General features: G+C 38.1%; 1 protein-coding gene across 11 annotated transcripts in view; it reads right to left on the bottom strand.

The window, feature by feature from the left end:
- The window catches only part of LOC127439309 (serine/threonine-protein kinase Nek7), a 103,234-nt gene that overhangs the window by 38,702 nt on the left and 39,146 nt on the right, over positions 1-25,386 (bottom strand). For all 11 annotated transcript variants that reach the window (XR_007896897.1, XR_007896896.1, XM_051695570.1 and 8 more), the window contains 4 exons: positions 18,252-18,333; positions 11,672-11,809; positions 7,843-7,905; positions 2,308-2,418 (listed from right to left, as the gene is read on the bottom strand). Coding sequence is in view for 9 of the 11 variants with exons in the window: in XM_051695570.1 (XP_051551530.1) it covers positions 2,308-2,418; positions 7,843-7,905; positions 11,672-11,809; positions 18,252-18,305 (366 nt within the window). In the remaining 2 variants the exon portion in view is untranslated. The remainder of the gene's footprint in view (positions 1-2,307; positions 2,419-7,842; positions 7,906-11,671; positions 11,810-18,251; positions 18,334-25,386) is intronic.

The following is a 25,386-nucleotide window of genomic DNA, read 5'->3' as shown; positions in this document are numbered from 1 at the left end:
AGAGCTTGAGAGGATCTGCAGAGAACAATGGCAGAAAATCCCCAAATCCAGGTGTGCAAAGCTTGTTGCATCATACCCAAAACGACTTGAGGCTGTAATCGCTGCTTCAACTAAGTACTGAGAAGGGTCTGAATACATTTTTTTTTATACATTTGCAGTTGTCAAAAATCTGGATTTGCTTTGTTATTATGGGGTATGGAGTGTAGATTGATGCGAGAAGAGAAAAAAAAAAAAAAAAAAAAATATATATATATATATATATATATATAAAGCATTTTAGCATAAGGCTGCAACATAAGGCTGCAACATAACAAAATGTGAAAAAAATTAAGGGGTCTGAATATTTTCTGAATGCACTGTAGTATGTCTTTTTGAGAATGACCAAAACTGGACTGTGTTCATCGTGTAAATTAATCTGACAGCTTAGCAAGAAAGTGGTGTAAAAAATATACTTACATCCAATAATGTCATTGTTTAAAACAGGATACATTCAGCCACTTTATGCAACTTTTGGCACCAAAAAGAAAATAATAACCCAAGACTGTTGTGAAATAACAAGAAAGAGTAATTGAGCATGTTTACATGCACGTTTATACTCTGATTAAGCTAAATAAGTGTCCAATATGTAAGGTCATGTAAACACTTTAAACAGTGTTCCTTTATTGGGGTCAGGGCTCTGCAGTGTAAGCATTTCACTTGCATTTGTGAGTGAAAATTACTCCGTGCGAACGAGGAAAATTATTTGGCCACACCAGTGCGATTGAGATCTGACACCCGATCAAATCATTTTTTGACAGATGTTCATAAGGTGATCAGCCACGTCTGCTGTTGCATCATGGCCAGTGTTGGGTGTAATGCATTATTAAGTAACTAATTACTGCAATTAAATTACTTTTTCTCTTGAAAAAAGTAAGGAATTACTCTTCCTTTTTCAGCAATTTAATTACTGTTCCTTCTGATATAATTGCATTAAATACTGTATAGACTATAGAAAAATTCTAAATAAAACAATAGTGAATTTAAAATCGAAATTTAACTTCTGATGTTAAAATTTATGTTTTTTAATTTAACGCTGCCCCCTTAAATTATTTGGCCAGTTCAAGAATAATGAATGTGATGTTATATGATTTATTTGAAATAATTAAAAGAACAGTTTCATGTCTATCCTTGTATTATTCATCTGGTCGAGGTTGATAAGGGTTTTAGAAAGTAATTAGTAATAAGCAATGCAATTACTTTTCACACAGAGTAATTAGTACAGTAATCCAATTACACTGTAGAAGATGTAATTAGTAGTTAGTAATGAATTACTTTTTAGAGTAACTTACCCAACGCTGATCATGGTGAGTGTGAGGTTAATAATATACACATGAAAAAGTTTATCAGTGAATATGTCTAAAGTGTTGCTTTGTTATTTCTCAAGAAGGCCTACATTTTCTGACTGATTTCTGTAGAAATTGTTAATTCAGCTTTTCAGCACCTACTTGTATACATAGGAATGTTACATTTTCTTTTCTTAGTTTATGTGACTGTGTCCCAAAATTTTTGACTGTGCTCCTAAAAATTACTATTTGGGGAGCACGAGTGCTCCTAAACAAAATTGTTAGCCTAGAGCCCTGATCAGGGCCACCAATAAGGGCGGACAATAGGACTTTTTGTCCCTTTACCGGAATTCTTCCTGGCTTATCAATGTGCGCAAGTATTATGCGCATACCTGTTTGCGTTTTGACATCAACAGCAGAGAATAAATCGATGATTCAAATCACAAGTAAGCATGGTTTTCCAGCGTTGTCTGATTTTTTAATAGGCTGATTTTCAGTACTTTTCTGTGTATTGGTGTGCATGTAAACACACTCAATAATGGTTGTTTGTGTTAAAGTTGTTAGAGTCAAAATGGAATCCAAATTGAAATTTTCTTTTTGATAACAATTCATTGATGTAAATGATTGCATTACTATTCAGATTACGTCACCAAGCCCTCTTATTTTTCAACACCTTCCTTCCAACTATGTCATATAGACAACCCTTTCAATAATCCAATCCATTCCTGATGGATAAAAACAAGTCCCACCCTACTTTTTTTTTCTTGTCGAACATCTTAATTTATTCTGAAATACACATTACAGAAGTAAAAAGGTTTACACATGGCATGAATTTAAACATTCGGCTTTTGTGATGAAAAGCATCAAGGAATTTCAACGATAATTCTTTATTAATTCGGTTATTTAGCACCCAGGATGAAGAGAATTCCCTGTGAGAGAATAAGAAAGGAAAAAAAAATGCTGACAAATCGGCATGTGTCCCTACCTTTATCATTTGTGAAAGATCCCCGGCGTCTGCAAGCTCCAGTACTATATTTAGCTCATTCTCTTCAATGAATGACGCATGGTATTTAATTACATTGGGGTGGTTCAATTGCTGTGGAAAAGAGAGACAGAGGGAGAGGAAAAAATATTAACTGTTTAAATATTAACAAGACTCTCTAGGTCAGGAAATCTTTCAAACATGAAGGCAGCAGAAACTAAAGCAGATGCTTGTATAAAGGTAAACATTACATTAATGTCTGCTGTCCGAGGTACTCTGGTGACTTCGAAAACCAAACAGTTCAAATGCTATCCTTTTATGACAACAGTGGTGCTATCAGAAATGACAGTTAAAATAGGTAACAATGTAAACGGTTGTTTATTTAATATGTAAGATTGGCGCATTACCACTAACTATTCTAGAAGGCAGGAAGAAAAGAAAAAATTTAGGAGCTTGAGAAGGTTTGTAATGAGATGGTCTTGATGTAGTTTATTCCATCAGGGCAGCAAAGAGTTTGGTGTATCCAACTTGATTTTATATTTTATAAAAACAAAATGTGAGAGGAGCTTGCCCCCGCAAAGCTTGCCACCAAAATGCTAGGATGTTGTCGGTGGTTTTCGACGATGTGGATGCTAAGGTGTTCAAGACAGTTGCCAGTAGGGATGGGAATCGTAAGTAATTTAACAGTTCCAGTTCTTCTTAATGATTGTGGTTCTTTTACAATACCATTCACAATTCTTTAAAAATATTTATAAATAAGAAATGCAAATCCTGTTGTACGGATGGTCTACTGCCCTCAACAGTCGGTGAACAAAATGATGATCATTTCATTTTGTAATAGAACACAATACCACCTGATTAATCTGTTTTAACGCTTAAAAGTTGGACTTGACGAAGTGAATTACTTGCGGTACCGTTTTTGATTCACTAAAAAGAACCAGCTGTTAAGAGTCATTCTTTCACGAGGTAACACTGCATGATTTGCTGTGTAGATTCAAAAGAAACTGGCTCATATATGTACTTTGTTCAGGAATTGGGCTACTCTGATTGCACTGTGCATTTTGCACTGTTGATTAAAAAAAAAATGGCTCATGGGAATCATTCGTTCAGGAATTGGGCTACACTGTTTGCGCTGTATGTTTTGCACTGTTGATGGTGTTGTGGTGCCGCTGAATTGCCCAGCAAGAAACATTGACAGAGTATTTTAGTCCGGTTTTCCGTCTACATAGGTGGAAGAAAGCAAGTTTAAGAACCATTAGCTGAACCGAAAGTCAGAAAAATAATTTGGCTTCGATATTTTTAAAAAAGCTGAATAAAAACTCAATAAGAACCAGTTCTCGGTTACCAACCGTAGTTGCTAGGGTATTACAACATGATTGCAAGGGTGTTCTGGTTACTGGGCCTAGTTAAAAAAAAGTTCCCATAATATTCTAGCCCAGTGGTTCTCAAACTTTTTTGTACCAAGGCACATCTTTGTAAATATAAAATTTCCAAGGCACCCCATTTTTTTCCCCCCAAAATACAATGATGCGTACATCCTCATAAATGTGAAATAAACTGTATTAAACCTTATGCTGCCTCTGAAACACAAATTAAAAATTAAAAATGGACTTGAAACCATGGTAAATTACATTTGTGAAAAAATATTTAAAAAAAATTACTACACAAATTTCATGGAATATTTGAAAAGGTTATAAGGACAAATCAGGGCTCTACGCAAACATTTCTATTTAGGAAAAAAATGCAAAAGAATAATGACGGATAAAAATAATATGATGATTATAAAACAATGTTTGTTTATTTTTTGGAACTTTCATTGACCTGGAATTTGCATAAATTCCTGCTTGGTAGTCGCATTATAAAGTGTGACCATTTCAACAGGATATGCAGTTTTTGCTGTCTGGCAGTACGTGGTTATAATGTTACAATGCGCACCTCCGTTAGAAGCAGAATACTGTTCGGTTCGGTGCGCTGTCACCCTCTCGCCATTGTGCAAAGAGGCTCTTATTGTTAGTGACATTTCATGGTTATTTTTTTATGTTTGAGATTTTGCTTATTACGTTGAATTAGACAAGGACGCTGACATGCTGTTTACTGTTATTGTGCATTTTATGGATTCATGCATTTTTATTTGACTCGCTATTTTTCTCAGAAACTTGCATTTGAGCGCGAAGACATCATCCATCAATAATTCATTATTCAAAACACTGTCCGTCATTTTGACATAAGCCTACAAGCAAGAATCTCTGCTTTAACCATCTTCACGTGGTATATCTTCACTATCTGTCGGTCTATGTGTGCATGCGAAAGAGAGAAAAAGAGAAGAGGAGAGCGCTCGCAGCCGTGTGGGACTGAGAAAACAGCGCTTTGAATGCAAAACTAACTAACGTGCCTCTTTTAAAAGTACTTGGTATATGATGCAAGATGCATCAAGGAGTTTATTCTGATTGTAGGTTGCAATAATAAGTTCATAACTTTGGGTGTAAGATCAGCGGTCACTCGCACCGGTGCAGAAAAATAATTGTCCGAATTCGCACGCAGTAATTTTCACTCGCAAATGCTGGAGCTCTGCAAATACCATGGCACACCGGCCCACCTGCCTCGGTACACCAGTGTGCCGCGGCACACCATTTGAGAATCACTGTTCTAGCCCCTAGATATTGCTTGGGTTCCTAAGTCCAAGGAATTTTTTTTATTGTCTACCAGACAAAAATCATCTCATATTTGCTTAGAAAACATTTTGCCAGAGAGATGTGCTATTACTTTTCTTAGGGTTAGGGATTTGTTCAAATCCATAACCCTCAGTATGAGCAATAGTAATAGTGATGCTTTCCTTAGAAAACGCCACTAATGAACAGAACAAAGCAAACAAATATTATCCTCTGGCTGACGTTAACATACACGGCCAGGCAGCAGCAGTGCACGGCATGATCCTCCCCCCTGCCTAATCCTTCAGCTTTCCGTTGTTTTCTGTTTGTTGGTCAATGTAAAATCAATTCTACAGAATGCGTTTGGAGCGGTCGCCAAGAAGACTTGGGAGAGGGGATGGAAAATAAAAGGAAACAAGTGTATCAATGAGAAGCAAGACAGGCAAGGGCCCTCGCAAGTGGGAGGGTTTCGGGCCTCTGCGATGCGCTGTGACATGGTTAAGGGGGTTATTAAAGAAATGTTCATGCCCTGCATTGATATAGGGGAGGACATGTGCATCGCTGTCGCCATCCTGTGACTTTCATTAGATGTATTTTTGGATCACACAGCTGTAGCAAGTGCAGCCAGCGGTGTCAGCCCCACTCTTGCTTCCCCTTTCCCAAGCCCCAAGCTGCCACATCCAACGTGGTGGACATGAAACGTGACACAACATGCGCAAACACTAGCACAATGTTTACTTTAATCACATTAAACGCTATAATTTCCCCCTCGTTTTCTGTTGGGAATAATATTATGTGCACCCTCCGTTTCACGACGAGGCAGATTAGTGACAATTATTTTATGCTAACTCTGATCACCCAAAACACCTCGTGGATTTTGCGAGCGATTTTGTAATTCTGTTTGCTCCCCTTGCGCCCTGAGTTGTAAATATAGTCGAGGGTAAAGTTACAGAGAGATTACCATATTGATTATGAGAGAAAAGACCTATTAAATCAACCAAGGAGGTTATGGGATTTATGGGACAAATAACGATTACCATAAGAAATGGTACAACTGTGTCAGCATCTACAGCGATTTCTGTTGTTAAAAAATGAAGAGAGAGCAAAACATTTCTGCATAACAGCATTATTTTGTTAACAGAGAGGGGGGATCTGAAATTGACAGAAAAACAAATAGGCAGATACATTGGGGGGAGGTGGACTACTGCCAGTCTCCCTCATTATTTTGATTTGCGACTCATATACTCATTCGTATTTTTGTCCTAGATTTGTCCACTGAGGTGGAAGGCATGATTCTCCATTCAACGCAAAAAGCGTATAAGCGGCTTGAGATGAGCTGGTTATAACGACTGAATTCATTAGCAGTGGTCTAGAAATTATTGTGTGAGGAAGACTAAAAAGGGGGTAAAATGAGAGAAAGGAAGGAGGAGGAGGAACATGAAAGGAAAACTATAACCAATGCCAGTGTTTGGGCACCTACTGACCCCAGCGCAGGCGAGCATTCGCCCGGTAAAGTGTCGCTAAGGAGTGTGACAGAGACCAAATACCCAGGAGATCAGCAGTTACAGAAATACTCAAACCAGCCCATCTGGCATCAACAATCATCAGGGTCAGGAGCTTCAGTTAATGTTCACATCAACCATCAGAATGGGGAAAAAATGTGATCTCAGTGATTTGGACCGTGGTATGATTGTTGGTGCCAGACGGGCTGGTTTGAGTATTTCTGTAACTGCTGATCTCCTGGGATTTTCACACACAACAGTCTCTAGAATTTACTCAGAATGGTGTCAAAAACAAAAAAGTGAGTGAGCAGCAGTTCTGTGGATGGAAACGCCTTGTTGATGAGAGAGGTCAACGGAGAATGGCCAGACTGGTTTGAACTGCCAAAGTCTACAGTAACTCAGATAACCACTCTGTACAATAGTGGTGAGAAGAATATCATCTCAGAATGCTATAATTATTGATAATTATTTAATAATTTTATATTGAATTACTTTTATTTGGGGTCCTTTCTCCACAAAAATTGATGTATGAGATTAATTTGAATTAATTAATTGGCACATCATGTACTTAATTTGATTAAAACAATTGATTGATTGACAGCCCTAATATTAGATACAAAAGAGGAACTATATAAAAAAAAGAAGTTGGGTATAACAATCAATCTTTCATAAAGCAGATGGAGATGGAAAGCGAACTGGCTGGGTTTTGGACAGCGATCGGGGTTGAAGCAATTAACATGACAACAGAGAGAAAAGTGTGTGTGTTAAGTGAAGTCTTCTCCGACAGGCAATATGAAGACAAAACAGAGCGGAGAGAAGCCAGACACCTCTGATCAACAACACGTAAACCCTTATTGGAGCTGTCATTAACTTATTATTTAGTGCTTGTGTTGCCGCGGCCTGTTGAAGTGGTTTGATGAACGCAAACAAAGGAAAAAGGAGTAAATGAAGAGATGAGAGAGAGATGTTAAGGAACATCAAAAGATTCATAAGGGAAAGTGCTAAATTTCCTTGATGCTGCTGCATAGCACCCCCCTCCACTTCCCCGCCTTTCTATACTAAATATTACTGAGCAAGATAAAAACTATATTTCATGACATAGAAAAAAAAAAAAAAAAAAAAAAGAAGTCAATCTTGGCCTGGAGGAACAACACAAAGAGGACTGTGTTCTGCACTAGCCTAACAGAAAAAGAGAGGAGAAAGAGGAATAGAGAGAGAGAGAGAGAGAGAGAGAGAGAGAGATGTAAGTCTGATCCAGATCAATTGTTTTCTGTCTCTGCATCTCTCTCTTTCTCTCTGTTTCTCTGGTATCAGGTCTCGACAGAGGCACCTTTTGAGAGCCTAATAACGGCACATGGTGTCGGTCTCTCTTTTTTCTGGTTTCTTACCTTCAGGAGATCTATTTCTTTGATGCAATCTTGCCGAGCTTTGGCATCCATCAAGTCGAATATCTATCAAAAGATCAAAAGGGAGTGAGAAAAAGAGGAAGGAGAAAGATAGTTATGGCATAAAGAAGGAAAGGGGTTAAAAAAAAAAAAAACTAAAAATTGCTAGTGGTACAGGGTGGTAAACCTCAGACCCCCAGATTCTCATTTTTCACTTCACCAGTGTTTACAGGTGAAAAGAACTCTCTGGAACACTTCTGGGGTTCATTTTCAGTTCATTATTTACTAGTGTACACTACACAATATTTATTCCTTTTAAGATTGCACAAAAAAAAAAATCTTGTTTCACCAAATAAATGGAATATTGACAGTATGCTAGACTTTGATCATGTCTAACCTGATTATGGTAAAACAACGCAAAAACACAGAAATGTGATACAATGTCAAAAATCATACAAATTCTTAGTCTGATAACTTGTCCTGCAGCAAATATTATATTCTTCATGCTTAAAATCAAGATTGCACAATATTTGCATCAGAAAACATTGCATATATGCTCAATTATCCTAATCACACAAGTCAGCAGTGTTGCCCATAATAGCATCCACCCTGACAGCCGAATATACAAGATATATAGAGGCTTGTTAACACTATTTCTGTAAATGTTTTCACTCAATGAAAATGTAATTTGCAAAGTGCAATGCAAATCATGTTTGCATTGCAATACGCATAAAATATTAGGCTTCGTCCATTCTACAGCTCTAAGGGGCTGTTCACGTTATTGCGTCTGTCTGCATGTTTTTTTAAATGTAAACATGCACTAGATGGACGTCTTTGAGCGTTGCACCGCGCCTCGCTGTAGTTTCAGGGTCTCCTGCAGGAACGGCACTTTTTTCAGATGCTGTGTCAAGTTCAAAGAAATTAAACTTTTAAAAAGGTGTCTCGAGACACTTGATTTCTGATTCATTTGGTGAGCTGTGTAGATTTTTAACACAAGAATGAGTTTGGTCTGATTGGCCCCTAAGTGCGTGTGTGTTTTAACCCTAGAATGCCTCAACCAATTAAAAAAATACCAAAATTATCTTTTTTTTTTTATTGACAAAACAAGTAGTTTTATAAGGAATATACATCTAATTCTAACCCAGTTCATTTTTGACATGCCTATTAATTCAATGAGTATTTTGATACTTGAATTTGATGCTTACTTGATATGTTGAATTGAGAGGATACCAGACAACACCAGTTTCCACTAAGAACTCAACAAGTGGCAGTTTTCATTTTTAATATATATGTTAATATAAAGAGTAAACACATTTTATCAGATGTACATTATAGCATTTATTTGTTATACTTTAGTATCTTTAAACTCCAGTTCAAGCTGGGTAGCATCTCTGGGTGCATAGTGCCCTCATCCGACCAAATTATCATAACCTACATGTTATAACTGAATATTTAAATCATCCACAGAATTATCATTTCCACTGTTGCAGTCTCCTGAGTTAAAATAATATCACCTCAGTGAATTATTTAGTAAATAAAGAGTTCTTCAGCTTAATGGCAAAATGCTGTATAAATATAAATAAAGAGTACATTTTAAAATGTATCTGTATGTTTTGCCTCTCTGTATTTTATTATGTTATTTTAATCAAGTAATGATTTGTCAAAAAGTAATTTAATAAATTCAGCATGAAATAAAACATTGCAGGAGTGAAGGAAGCAGTAAACTCCCAGTCATAAGTCTTCCCCACGGTGGATTATGGGCAATTAACCAATGTCAAGTGTACGTCGAATGTACATTCGAAATTAGAGTGCACTGTGGGCAAGAATGAGTGAACAAAAGTAGGGAACGAGTGGCTCACTCAAAATTCAGACACTCCTACAAAATGGTGGACACTCGAAATAGTGCACTATATAGTGGACAGGGGGCAGTTTCAGACACAGCTCTTGTCATTATTTAATGGCACATACAAAAATAACAGCTCTTCTTTGGCTGATCATTAGTGTTAATAAAGCCATTGGTAGTGATGGGGCAGACCACTGTGTGTGTGTGTGTTGCATCTTAGAAAAGCAGCAGCTATGGTAACAGAGTGCCATTCTTTTGAATTAAAGCTTGCCAATTATTTCTTCCAGCACATCTGCTCTGCACATCCAGAGGAAGCTGTAGTGTTTTTTTCAGCTGGCTGTGTCTGTGAATATGTGTACATGGCAAGAAAAGAAACAGATTCAATCCTGATTAACACTTTTTCAAGAGCCACTCAGATGCTTGCTTCCGTTCATCAGTATATCTTTTATGCAAATTTACTGACGGCTGTAGTCATGCAGCACATTCCAAACCAACACAATTCAGAGTGATTTTGTGATTTCCTTGTTTAGACAACTTAATATTGTTTTCATTATAATATTGTTTTTGTTATGCAAGATTCACAACTCAAAAATATGCTCAACAGCTTAGCAATTATTTAATTTGAAAAGTTATTTAAGTTGGAATTAAAGGATGTTTCCAATTAATGTTTCTGATGTTTTTGTTAATGATATAAACATAAGCAACATAATATCTCAATGATCTTCAGCCAGTTATGTTTCAAAAAGACTAAACAGTCTTGGGTGGCAAGTTTTGCACATCTCCACATCTCCACATCTTGTAACTTACAAGTGTGACAGCGTTAAAGGAATGTTCCGGGTTCAGTACAAGTTAAGCTCAATCGACTGCATTTGCGGCATAATGTTGATTACCACAAAAATAAATTCTACTCGTTCCTCCTTTTCTTCAAAAAAAGCAAAAATAGAGGTTCCAGTGAGGCACTTACAATGGAAGTGAATGTGGCCAGTTTTTGGAGGGCTTCAACGGAAATGTGAAGCTTAATTTTATACAGGCAATGCATTAATTCTTCTGTTAAAACTTGTGTATTATTTGAGCTGTAAAGTTGTTTAAATTGTCATTTTACAGTCATTTTAGGGTTTGTTGACATTACATCGTCATGGTAACGAAGTTGTAAAATTGGCTATAACATTACACAGAAAAGGTTAGTAAGTGATTTTACTAAATCATGTTTACACTCATATCCTTTACATCTTGTGGCTATACTTTTGAAACAGTGAGTATTTTAACGTTCAAAATTTGGCCCCATTCACTTCCATTGTAAGTGCCTCACTGGAACCAAGATTTTTGCTTCTTTTTTTTTTTTTTTTAATGAAAAGGAAGGACGAGTCAAAATAAATTTTGTGGTAATCAATATTATGCCACAAACGCTGTCGAATGAGCTTAACCTGTTGATGTGCATGCCCCCACCCCCCAGAACTGATGTCACTTTGCTTAAATTAGTTCACATTTATTATATAGTCTAGTCAAAAAAGTGTTAATAATGTTGACAAATGATAAAGATGTGTAATTTGTCAACATTATGAACTATTTTGAACAGCACACTATATAGTAAATGTGAACTCATTTAAGCAAAGTAAAGTCAAACCCATGGGTGGGGTCAATGAGCATCAACTTAACTTGTACTGAACCCAGAATATTCCTTTAAGACTATACTATACTGGACTTTAATAGTTTATCTGGTTTAAACCCCATAAATGTTTTTTTTTATATATATATATATATATATAATTTTGGATGTCAGATTAATTTTCTCGAATCTGTTTATCATATTGCTGCTATAATAAATGAGTACAAAACATTGGTTCCTCTGATCAAAAATCACAATTTTAAGCCATTTTAAAGCAAATACATAGTTTTAAATATTATATCAAATATTGTAAGTATTGTTTTTTTGTTTTTTCTACAGTGAATTTATTGAACACTTATTGAAGAACAATACAAGTTTCTCACCTGTACTTTTTTCAGAGCTACTGGGGTATTATCTAGCATGTATGTGGCTCGATAAACTTCACTGAACTGTCCCCTTCCAATCTTCTTTTCAATATTAAAATTGGCTAAATTATTATAGCCCATGTCCTGTTGGATTTTCTGAAAAAGAGTAAAAGTAAACACAATAAATAACAAGAAACCAAAATACACATTTCGCAAAACACATTTTAAAAATATACAAAATACACAGACAGCTATGATTTGTCTTAAATTCAAAATGAAAAAAAAAAATAATAATAATGTGCCCACAGATCAACCGTTGCTGGCTCACCGCCATGTTTGTTTATGTTTATGTGCCCAACAGAAGGAGCAAAGCTCTCGGGGGCATTTGTGATAGGTGTCATTAGGGCGATATGTCAGGACAAGAGAGCGTGGGAACGAATCAACATTAACCATCCATGTTGGATCCAAAGCACAATATTAATCTTTGCTTTATACTGTCTGGACTAATCAGGCCAGTGTGACATTCCTACTTTTGAAGTGACTTATGCTGGACCAGTTAGTGACAAACCGCCCCGAGTGCTCTTCCCAAGAATTTGTGTGGCGCCTTGACACTTGTGCTCTAAAATGAAAAATTCTTAAACCCCGGAAGTAGTCCCTCAGAGATGGTGTGAGCAAATAAATAAATAAATTAGCAGGCTGAACTTTAGAGGGTTTTCCTAAGTAAACTTTAATCCCACAAACATTCTCGCAACCAAATGTAACATATAGTAACATGCCTTGTCTACCTGAAGATGGCCACGAGAAAGCCTTGAAGGCAAATTACATTGTGAAGAAATGGTAAAGGAAAGGGGAAATGGCACAATGGTGCACTTGTAAAACATGTGAGGTAGTAGATCCACTCAGTTCCTTTGCATTTTATAGTAAAAGTCAGCAAGAAATCAGACCGGATGCATAGTGTGCAACTCCTAGGCATAGCAAAAAGTTCCATTAGGTTCCTATGAAAATGGCATTTATGCACTCCTTTTTTATAGCCATGCACAATACCTGAAATGTTCGTCCATATAGATATTCAGTTATAGCAACTAATGACAGTTCAATCTGAATCGAGGACTATCTTTCCTGCAATAGCACCATATAAGGACAATCTGTCAAATCCATCAACATTATTGTGTAAAACTGTCTGATATAAATGAGGTTGAATTCAGGAAGAAATGATATGGATGGAATAGAGGTCTGCAACCCAACCCGGGCCTGACGGGACCTGAAAACCTGAAGGGTTTAGGACCGGGTTCGGGTCAGTTTTTCAAGTAAGACTTCGGGTTGGGTTCGGGTTTGTAATTAATGAAAAAATAAACAGGCTACATAGAGGGGACTGTTGCAGTGTTTCATATTATTCCAGATTGTTCTGCACCAAGTGAAGTTTCAGCAAATAAACTGTAAGGCAATGCTTTTTTTCCCTTCTACTCTAGTGTACTGAGGGGCTGCCATGCCTTGTTAAAACTGTGTATATTTACTGTTTCAGTACTGTTATGAATTTTGCCTATATGCTTACATAAAATACAGCCTATTGCAACAGTACCTGCTAGGAGAAGAAATGCAATTTCGGGTTCGGGTCGAAATCTGACGGGATCGTTCGGGCCGGGCCACATGATCTCGGGTACGGGTCGGGCTCGGGGTTTCATTTTAAGGCCCATGCAGACCTCTATGGTGGAAGCACAGTAACTTGCCTAGATTCTGGAGGGCTGGATGTAGATCAAGGGGCTACCAATTTAAGAATTTCATTGTTTAATAACTTGACAGCTTTAAGGGAAAAAAAATAGGTGTGAGCCAAAGAATTGCCCCATCCAATTAACACACTGAGCTAGCTTGTTTTTCCATGTGACAACACGCTCTCAGCCCCTACTTCCAGGGACACATCTGGTGCAGCAGCAGAATTTCTCTCTTTCTGCCACTGCAGTGAAGAGAGAAAGCTGGATTAGACTAAATTTAACAATATCAACCTAATCTAAGATGCCTGGTTTCCCGGCAACATAAGCTGCGTCAAATCTAAAAAAAATCAATTGAAATAAGTGCATTTGTTTAATTCCATGCTATATGAATAGCAAGAAAAAAATGGAAACTTCTTTTAACGTCTACCACTACAGTTCATTTTGGTATGGTTGTTATTATAAAAAGAAAGGAAAAATAGCTATATGTAACCACAGAGTGGTATAGATGCATTACATATGGTGAACATATACAAATATGTATATGTACTGTGTTGATGTACTAGGTTTGGTCAGTGGTGGATGGTCCACACAGGGGTGAGGCATTGCTTTCACTCCCTGCATGGTTGCTTGACAAATGTTAGCATAAGCCTCTAAAGCGGCATGACAAACGCATGCTGAGAGCAAAGTCGAGCTAATGTGTTCTGGCATGCGGCTCACTAATCACACATTTACATATGCAATGACCTACATTTGCATGTCAGCTCGCACACTGTCCAGCCTGATTAACGATGGGCACCTCCCAGCACTGTGGCGGCCGGCATAGCGGCAGGAGGAGGCCAGAGGGTGGCGGCTTTTTTGGCAGCCGAAGGGACGCACTGCCAGCCAGGATTAGGCATGACGTGGCTTGAGCTCCAGACACTTCATTAGAGGTAATCTGTTTAGCAGTGGGCAGTGTATGTAAACTTCTCAGGCCATTTGCGGCACCTTTCTGCCCCCTGGCCTCGCCTTCAAAGGGCAGCAGGGGTGCCCTGACTGACAGCTTGTCTCATACGTGGCTTTGCGCTGTCACACAATTTAGAGCACTGAGCTGACATAAGATGAACCACAGCAGCCGCGGATCTCGTCTACCGCTGGGGTCACTCGACAACGTCATGACGCAGTTTGTACAGATTGCAGCTTGCAGGAGGGGTGTGAGTTCGTTCTGGCTCCATGGGAAGCGAAGAAAACAAAAATAACACACGGGGGGTGAGAGGACACAGATGCACTGTAGGAGGCACTAGTTAGGTTGCTACCAAATATCCCTTGGAATTGGGCTTCTTTATAAAGGTTTTTCATTCGCCTTTGACAAAATGACAACATCTCCTATGCATATCCATGAAACCTCAGGGACTTAACAATATCATAAGCAAAAAAACATATCCGTGACATTTTGATTCTAAGTATTCTTTTTTCGTTTGTTTTGCGTTTTCTGAGAGTGTTTTCTACAGAAATCAGCTCTTGTATCTGAAGGAAACCCCAACAACCCAGTCAACTTGAATATTATATCATTTTAATATAATACTGAATATTATTATTACTATTTTATTAATAATAATAATAATTATTATTATTATTAATATTATTATTATTCCTTTGTGTGAAATTCCTGGTACGAGCACAGAACCACTCATAATTTGCAGCCCTTTGTGGTTTTATAATTGCACAAGATCACATCTTGATTTTGATTTTATTTCGATTGATCATCACAATGCGAGAGAAAGACGTGTGGTTTTGCATTACTTTGCAGCACATGCTAGCGGTAAGCTCATAACTTAAATATCATTCTTTTGCCGTGACGCTGGGGATTTCATAGCAGCAGGGTGCCGCTGCTGAAAATCGGTGCAGGAAACACTGATAAGAGTCAAACTTGACTCTTGTTTTTGAATTGTTGAAAGTAATCCTTCAGCCTTGTAAAAGTCATCATCTTTGGTCAGCCACCAAATATCCTTTGAACGGAGCACAACAGACAGGTTCCTGAGGTTAACATTTAATAAAATAAAAAAAATTAATAAAAATCCTAAAGTTGATTCTTAACGATAACTTAAAAACCTTTAAAGGAGGAACTAACATGAGCTCTGAGGTTGTCAATCAATTGTATATGCTTCTGTTAAAGCCATACGTCCGTGTTCTTTGGAATTTTTGGTGATGAACTACACTATGAACTACCCATGATCCTGCAGAGAAAGATCCACAAATCTAAGAATCATGGCCAACAAAGTGCACCAAAAGAGCTCTGAAGCGACCTTCCACTATCATGATACTATGCGAATAAAAGTCGATATTGTTTTTATTTCGTAGTCTTTACTACTATTCGTAGCTTTGTCTTTTTGTGCGATTTTCAAATACTTTTCTTCAAATCAAAGACTGCAATGTTGCGATTCAACTGGTCAAGCTGGTTAGTTTGGTTCATGGCTTAGAAATCCTTTTATGAAGGTTTTCATGAAATCCCAATGGACAAAATGAATGGGAAAAAGAGCTTCCGGAACAAAGACGGCTGAAAAAGTGGGTGGACACAGTTGCACTCTAATGCATGGGCCGAGATGAACTACACCTTTAAAAAAAAAAATTATTAGTCTTGGCAAAATATCCTATGCATATCCATCAAACCTCAAGATATGATGTCATCAGCGAAACTGCGAATTGGTCACTGCGAAAATTGTTGAGAGTCATCCTTTAGCTTTGTAAGATTTGTAAGATATGGCATCCACTGGGCTGGGTAAATATAAGCATTCGTTACAAAACGTTTTTATAAATTTTTTATTTTTTAAATTTTTTTATTAATCTTGATGCATGTGATGCAAATGATGCATGGCGTATGCGTTAAAAAAATGCCACACAATAGAGGGACAGGTCAGAGTGGATGAAAGAAGCAGCATAGCATGCTGGGTAATGACTCAAAGGGACAACACATCACAGGAGCAACAGCAAAGTATGGAGGGTTGGCCACTAGTGACACAAGTGTAAAAAGAGAAATGTAGACATGCAGCCCGATGACAGCGGACACGAGATAGAAGGAGAGGAGGAGGAGGAGGAGAATGACGGAGGACAGGGCAGCAGCAGTGTGGAGACTAGGTGTGAGCTGACAGCACAACACTTCCAGAGGCTACAAGGGAAAGGACAACCTAAGCACTGAAGATGTGGGAGAGTGGTGTTGGTTGGTGGGCGCTGGAGGGGGATCTTCGTGGTGGGGGGGAACAAGGCAGGGGATTCTGTTCGCATCCTTTTCATCAATGTCTCTCTCCAGGCCCAGCCCATGCAATATTAATACCTCCTTCACCCTGCTAGTACTTGTGCTTTTCTTCAATCCGTTGCAGTATTTAAAGCTCTCCTTGATTTACAGAGGGATTTTGCTCTGTCGAAAAAAATCTGCCGTGACGATTAAAATCGGATCTTAAGATCTCGCCCTCCCACTAGCTCAGAGAGCAAATGCTCCATCAAATATGCACCCCTTACCAACTCATCCGGCATCTCCTATGCATATCCATCAAAACCCAGGGACTTAAAGATATGAGATCACCGGCGAAAAGGCGTTTCCTGATTGCATATACAATTCAAATTCTACGCATTTTTTGTTGCTTTTTTTTCAGAGGGAATAAGAGTCGAACTTGGATACTTGTTGAGAGTAATCCTTCAGCCTTGTAAAAGTCATCCTCTTAAGCTGTCATGGTGTATTCCATTGCTAAACCTACCTTGGGGTGTTATGTTCTTACTAACGTCAAATGTCTTGTATATTTTATTTATGATAGCAGGTCTGAAGTTCTCAGCTGTACCTCCAAGCTTTACTCGGAAAATGTATAAAACAGGGTTTCCACACTTTTGGACCAAAGAATTTCCATTGTTTGTGGTCACGGGATAAGGATTTTAAAAAATCATTCAATTCAAACTGATTCATTAATGCATTATTCAGCCCAAGTTGTCAGAGATACAACCCAAAAATGAAAATTCAGGCATCATTTACTCAACCTTGTGTTTTTCCAAACCTGTGTGACTTTCATCCTTTAATGGAACTCATAAGGCATAATTTCACCATTTATCATTATTGTTTGGAAAAAAGATGCACTGAAAGTGAATGGTGACTGAGACTGACATTCTATTTGAAACAACATGAGGATGAGTAAATTATGGCAGAATTTACATTTTTGGGTGAGGTAAACTTCATAAAAGAACCGACTGTCCATCACAGTGAAAACCCTGATAAAACGTTGTAAAATATGACTCATGCCAATGTTGTACTAAACATAAATATTTGAACATTTTAATGCAACGGTTACCACAAGACTTTTTACAATAATGGAGTCACATGATTGGTGGAAATTAGTCCAGAGGTGTGAAGAAGAAGCATGACAAAAGAGCGATTAAGGGGGGGGGGGGGGGGAAGACAGAGCAAAAGGCTGCTAAAAGCAGCAGATTTTCAACACCTGTCTCCGGCACTATGGTGGAGAAACACATGATGGCTCCTGTGAGCAGGAAACGCTGCTTTTGCAGAGAGCAGAATCTCATTATCACCTCTCACCCAGCACAGCAGAGAGACAGCCAGAGCAGACCGCCACCTGTCTCTCTGCGGGTGGATTGACAGACAGGGGCAGATGCGGATGAGGGCAGCAGGCTCGTGCTACTTGCTGCTAAGCAAGCAGGTTGTAAGTTAGGGTTGTAGACTGAAAAAACTAATGAAAATGACTTTATAATGAAATCACAAAAGTTAGGCTGGGCTTTAAAGGCATAGTTCATCCAAAAATGAAAATTCTGTCATAATTTACTCACCTTTGTGTTTACGTGTGATACAGAATGAAATAAAGTGTTATGGAGGAAAAGAAAAGAGCAGAGGACAGTCTGACAGACGGCTATCGTACCTGTGGCTGAAACACTGGCACTGGCGGCTGCTGGCCTTGTGATTGGGCGTCCATCGTGACAGCAGCTCAGTCCCTTACACCCCTGTCAAACAAACAAAACACAGTAAGATACATCAACCATCCCCTGTTAAACACAAGAACAACCCCCTCCCTTTCAGTCAAATAATCTCATTCCTCCGGCTCCAGTGAGGGCGAACGTGTGAATCTGGTAATAGAATTAGGGTCCAGAGCAGCGCTTTTTACAATCACACGCTGCCGCGGAAACGGCCAGCTAGCGTCACCTCATCCAAGAAACCTGATCCAATAAGAACATGACACCAACTGTGTTAATGAGACCTGTCAAAGAGCCATGCACTGGAGGCCCTTCAAATTGAAAAGTACAACTCAATTGTTAAAAATTTGATTGCAAGTCGAATGGGCTACAAGTGGTTATTTATAGCCAATTCATCTTGTTAGACCATACAAATCCAGTGTTAGAGCAAATATCGGCAAAATGTTGAACAAAATAATAAAGCAAAGGATTTTTCTTAAATCCTTGTAACTAAATACGACATGTTAAGAATGCAACAGTACACCCACAATTATGGTTTTAGACGGGAGGTGATTGACAGGTCAACCTGTGCCAGCTGTAAGACCAGTTCCACTACTTATATATTATAATCATTAGCATGTTCTCCAATGGCAAGGAAAGATATACTGATGTATTGGCCAGGCATTAGGCCGATATTTGGCAATTATGAGACACTGGCATCTGCCGATAACCATTTCTATTCCACCTAATCTCAGTTCCAAAATCTACCGACACCCTTGTTCATTGATAACGCATATTTTGAATCTACAGTGTGAAACAATTATCACGACCCTTTTAGTAGTATTACCAAATGAATAACTCTTATGAGCCAGTTCTTATGAACCTACAGTGCAAAACTCAAAGCGCAACCAGTGTAGTCCGATTACCGAATTACTTGACTCTTATGAGCAGTTTCTTGTGAATCTATAGTGCAAAACAAACAAAATACTCTTATGGTCAGTTTCTTTTGAATCTACAGCGTGAAACACACAGCGCGACCAGTGAAGTCCAATTCCCAAACGAATGACTCTCATGAGCCAATTCTTTTGAATCTACAGCGCGAAACACACAGCGTGACTAGTGTAGTCTAAATTCCTGAACGAATTACACTTATGAGCCGGTTCTTATGAATCTACAGCGCGAAACACACAGCGTGACCAGTGTAGTCCAATTCCCAAACTAATGACTCTCATGAGCCCGTTCTTCTGAATACATAGCGCGAAACACACAGCGTGACCAGTGTAGTCCAATTCCCAAACTAATGACTCTCATGAGCCCGTTCTTCTGAATACATAGCGCGAAACACACAGCGTGACCAGTGTAGTCCAATTCCCAAACTAATGAATCTCATGAGCCGGTTCTTTTGAATCTATAGCGCGACCAGTGTAGTCCAATTCCCAAACGAATGACTCTCATGAGCCCGTTCTTTTGAATCTATAGCGCGAAACCATACAGCACGACCAGTGTAGTCCAATTCCCGAACAAATGACTCTCATGAGCCGGTTCTTTTGAATACATAGCGCGAAACACACAGCGCAACCAGTGTAAACCAATTCCCGAAAGAATGACTCTCTTGAGCCGGTTCTTTTGAATCTATAGCACAAAACACACAGCGCAACCAGTGTAGTCCAATTCCCAAACTAATGACTCTCACGAGCTGGTTCTTTTGAATCTATAGTGCGAAACACACAGCACAACCAGTGTAGTCCAATTCCCGAACAAATGACTCTCATGAGCCGGTTCTTTTGAATCTACTGAGTGGATCGCAGAACTAGAGCCAATTAAAATGTCTCATGCCAGTGAACAGAGATATAGAGCTGAAGCTGTCACAACGGCAAAATAAAATCAGCCCGGTTTGGTGAAGGTTAATAACACTAATTAAGCACCAAACCTGGGTCTGGGATTTGAGTGGCAGTGAGCGCAGGACAGGGTTTGTTGCCCTCGAAGATTTGTTCATTCCTTCCCACTAATGTCAAACAGTTTGTTGCATTGTTACAGGGGTTTAGGAAGGTGCTGTAATAGTTATTTCTGCCATTTAATGTTTTTAGAGAAAATAACACTCAATGGTCTTTTACCATTGGGGTGCTTTTAGCTCCATTGTACCCTTTTATATGAAATACTGTTAGTAAACTTATTTACTACATATTAGCTCTTCAAAACTGTAAAAACAAAAATACTCTGTGTGTGTTTGGGTGTGTGGACGTGTTTGTGTGCACAAACCCCATTTTAGCAATTTGTGAGAAAGATGCAATACCCAATGAAGCAGGTGGTAGGAGCAAAATTTGAAATACTGAAGGTCAATTTTGATTCATAGATGTACAAAAAAAACTATTTAAAGCTGCATAACTAGGAATGACATCAATCCGATACCTGTACCAGTATCGGGACCGATACTGACGTTTATACCCAGATATGGTATCGGTCCGACGAGCCCGATCCAAATCCGATACCGCATGTTGGTCATTGACGTTACTGTCAAGCTCAAAGAATGACATAAATAACCTTCAAATCACCATTAAAGTAGTCCATATAACTCGTGCATTTTATTCAGGCTCTTACAGTCATCCAAATGCTTTGTGAATTGGAAAAGGCTGCGTTTAATATACAGTCAGCATGCACAGCACCCATATATATGTGGGTCAGGGTTATTTAAGTAAACAGAGATTCTCTCTAAAAGTGCACAGAGCTGCGGGAGGTGGGAGCTCAACTGATGGCACAAGCAAGACCACCAATCAGAACGTTCATTTCAGACTTAACTGGATGTTTGCTAACCAATCATCTTTTCCATTTCAGTAAGGGGGGGACATTTCCAGCGTCTAATGCACAAGGAGTAACCATAATTTGCACTGTAAATCTATTTCCCTGCTAAACGTAAACATATGCATATACATTTAAATTTAACTTATGCAATTAAACTTTGTGAAAATACTGCATGTTATTGCACCCCTGCTAGTTGCTTTTTTTTTTCTTTTTTTGCCTTTTACTGCTGTCGGTGGTGCCTCGTGATATCAAATCATTTCAAGTTATATTTCTAAGCAGGAAAACACTTTCACGATACACAGAAAAGCACATAATAGTACACAAATAAAACAAATAACTATCAATTCTTATGTACTATATATGGTAATAAAAGACAACGTGTTAACATGAACATTACTACACTCATATTAGCTACAATGCTTATCAGTTTATTGCGTTTTATGAATTTGTTTGAGTAATAATAAAGTATTAACAATTTTTATAGTAGCCTAATAAAAGGACCATTAATGACACCTATTAATTTAAATACATATTTAACATCAAGTTACCATACCATTGTTCTTAGTAGTGTCCTGTACACCATGCCAGCAAGAAACTTTCTCTGATATACATTTTGTAAGTTAATTTGAGACTATAATTACAAATCTTTTTTTTTTGTTGAAAAAATAAATACATTTCTTAAACTTTTTACATATGTACTGTATATATATATATATATATATAAATATGTGTGTGTAAATGAATTTAAGAGATCGGGTGCATGTGTTTTTTGTAATTTTTTTTATGGGGGGTCTTTCATAATTTCACAGTACGCCCACCTCTTCAGACACTACTACACCACAGCTTCTGGAGTAAATTCACACTAAAATAACAACATATCTAAAGGTGACATTTCTTATAATTGTGTGTAATTGTTGTTAAGTAATTAAAAAAAATAGTTAACTATGGTTTTACTAAAGTAATATTGTAGTAACCATGGGGTTTTTTGGGGGGCTGAAACCATGGTTTTACTACAGTAATACTGTAGTAGTAACCATGGTTTATTGTGTGGTAACTATGGTTTAACTAAATCCCATGGTTAAACTATAGTTACTGTAGTGAAACCATGGTTCATTTTTGTAAGGATAAACAAACAGAAGTTTACTAATTTTCTGTTTAAGCTCACAAATGTAAAAAAAAAAAACAACTTGAATTAGGACTAAAAATAATATTTTAAATGACCCATTTTATCCCAAGAAATCACAAAAAATCTATTTAATAGAAGTATCGGTATTGGTATCGACGATATTGGATTTGAAATGATTGGTATCGGATTGAAAAGAAAATAAGTGGTATCGCCCATCCCTACTAAGTAGTCTCTGGCAGCGCGCTTTACTGAATGAGCGCCGCTCTGTCGACACACACACACATAAACATGCGCAGAGGCTCGTGATGTGCAATATGTGGTCGCTCCACACAAACTCCATCTCAGATGTAGATGATCAATAGTTCGGTCTGCCTATAACATGCATTGAGAACGGCACCGGACAAGCATTTTAACAGATGTTGAATGAGGAGTGTATTACACTACTGTGAATTAGCCTACAAACAAACACTCAAACACAGACTTTCTGGTGCGCTCAACGCCGGACTTTCAAAATAAAAGTCTTAAAAAATTACAACTAAAATGTATCACTAATATATAGTAAAATTATTATTATTATATTACTAGAAATGACAATGAAAGTGGATTGCTATACTAATAAAAATAAAAATGAAATAAATAAATAAATAACAGAGAGAGAGGGAGATCTGAAACTATTTAAAAGTCCATATACAAGTTAAAATGTGTAAAGAGAACTGGATTCTTTTCTACTGAAGACTTTCACTGGAATTACTGGAATTTTTGCAGCTGCATCCAACAGACTAGTTAACAATAAAGTTTTGCACATGCTCTTATGTAATTGTTTTTTTCCCCCCTAATTTATAATGAAATAATGTATTGTTAGAGGTTTTTGTTTCTTTACACAAAGACTACTCCCAATCAGTTCCACACAGTGAATTATAGATGTTCTAAACTCATTAAGAGCTCAGTGGTAAAGACGCTGGCTACCACCCCTGGAGTTCGCTAGCTCGCTAGTTCGAATCCCAGGGTGGGCTGAGTGACTCCAGCCAGGTCTCCTAAGCAACCAAATTGGCCCAGTTGCTGGGGAGGGTAGAGTCACATGGGGTATCCTCCTCGTGGTCACTATAATGTGGTTCGTTCTCGGTGGGGCGCGTGGTGAGTTGAGCGTGGTTGCCACGGTGGATGGCATGAAGGCTCCACACGAGCTATGTCTCCGTGGCAATGTGCTCAACAAGGCGCGGGTTGATGGCCTCACAGGCAGAGGCAACTGGTATTCGTCGTCCGCCACTCAGACTGAGGCGAATCACTACGCGACCACTAGGACTTAAAAAAAGCACATTGGGAATTGGGCATTCCAAATCGGGAGAGACAATCCAAAAAAAAAAACAAAAAAACAACAACAACACTGGTATCGGATCGGGAACGGTATCGGCCGATACTGATAGTTCAGGTATCGGAAGAGGAAAAAATGGCATCGTTCTATCCCTATGCATATCATCCATAAAGTTTTTCCCATATGGGTCAACATTGTTCCATTAAGACAATGGAAGGAACAATTTGTTTTTAATAGATATTTCTCTTAATTATATCCAAAAATACATTTTCCTTTTTACTTCGTTTGTTTTGACTGTCTTGACATAGTCAAAACATTTGGTTTTGTTACAAAAAATGATGCAGTTTGTAGTCTGTGCAACAGGAGACAATAGGAGGGTTAAAGATAGGTCTACACTTAACGAGTTTTATTTTCTTTAAAAAAAAAAAAAAGGGAATAAATAAAACATGTTAGCACATTTTTTTGTTTGCTTAGAATTTTTATTTAAAATACTGCACTAGGACCAATTATTGGACAGCATTTAATCTCTAAAAAGTCTGTGTAAACATCCATTTTGCAAAAATTGCATTACATTAATCTCCAATTTGTTATATCTGACCTGTTGAAATATGATATGTTATTATTATTTGGCAACAACTGTTGGGGCATTCATTGCGATTCCTGATGCTAGTGTTAAAATATATTAAATTAAGCCATTCTGAATTCAGTAGTTTTGCGTGCATCCTATTTGCCATCATTCAAATATTTTATATAAATCAGCATTATTTCATCCATGGACCACCCTGCTCTCTAGATATTCTATCAGCATCAACTACAAAATAACCAATACCAACCAACCATTAATGCAATCCAAAGATTCCTTCATTTCTGTTAAATAAAAATACCAGACATTCAATAACAACTGGCCATAACGCACCTAGTCTCTTTTCGTAGAGTCTACTACCCTTCAACAACATAAAGAGAAATGAATAAGCACAATGAAGTGTATGTGTACGTATGATATAATGATAAAGTCTGCTGACTTTGCAGAGAAGACGATAAGAAGGAACAAATTAGGCCTGAGCTCTCGACGGTGACTGAGAGCAAATACAAAAGATGGCTGTGTGCTTTTCTTCACATCAATCCAGGAGATGGGCCTGTGTATGCCGCAGCCATCAAAATTGTTAATGATTGCTCGGTTGTCACATCACTGTGGTGCGCAGCTCGGGGAAGCTTACAGTGTCCTCGCTGTACTGAAGGATACATAGAAAGGCCATTTACATGTCGCTCACTGTGGTGAACGTCCGTCTCCGCGCGTTGTCAGGGCTGAGTGGATCGCAGAGCTCGAGCCAATTAAAATACCTCATGCCGGTGAACAGAGATATAGAGCTGAAGCTGTCACCATGGCAAAATAAAATCAGCCCAGTTTGGTGAAGGTTAATAACACTAATTAAGCACCAACCCTGGGTCTGGGATTTGAGTGGCAGTGAGCGCAGGACAGGGTTTGTTGCCCTCGAAGATTTGCTTTTGTCTGCCATTTTTGCTGTTAAGTTACATTTGTCTACGCATTAAGAATTGCAAAAACTGATTGCATGACACATTTTCTCTAGGGAATAGAGTAGTCGTTAGAGCCACACATTAATACAGAGCTGCTTTTCTAGTTTGTAATTAGTATTAGAAGAGTAAGAGTATAAATTAATGAATAACTTATTTACGAAACATGTTCTTTGTTCTTTCTTTATGAAACTTCAACATGGCGACTAAAGCAGAGGTGAATAAATCTCTGCATTAATTAACAGCTTGAGACGGCAGTCAACGCATGCTTGTGAAAACTCCGTTTTATGAAGAAAAAAAAAGATTGTTTACACAATTATGAGAGGCACAGTGA

Source organism: Myxocyprinus asiaticus, chromosome 50, assembly GCF_019703515.2.
Source record: "Myxocyprinus asiaticus isolate MX2 ecotype Aquarium Trade chromosome 50, UBuf_Myxa_2, whole genome shotgun sequence".
NCBI lineage: Eukaryota > Metazoa > Chordata > Actinopteri > Cypriniformes > Catostomidae > Myxocyprinus > Myxocyprinus asiaticus.
The sequence above is the reverse complement of the archived record's forward strand: the minus strand, read 5'-3'. Positions and strand labels throughout refer to the sequence as shown.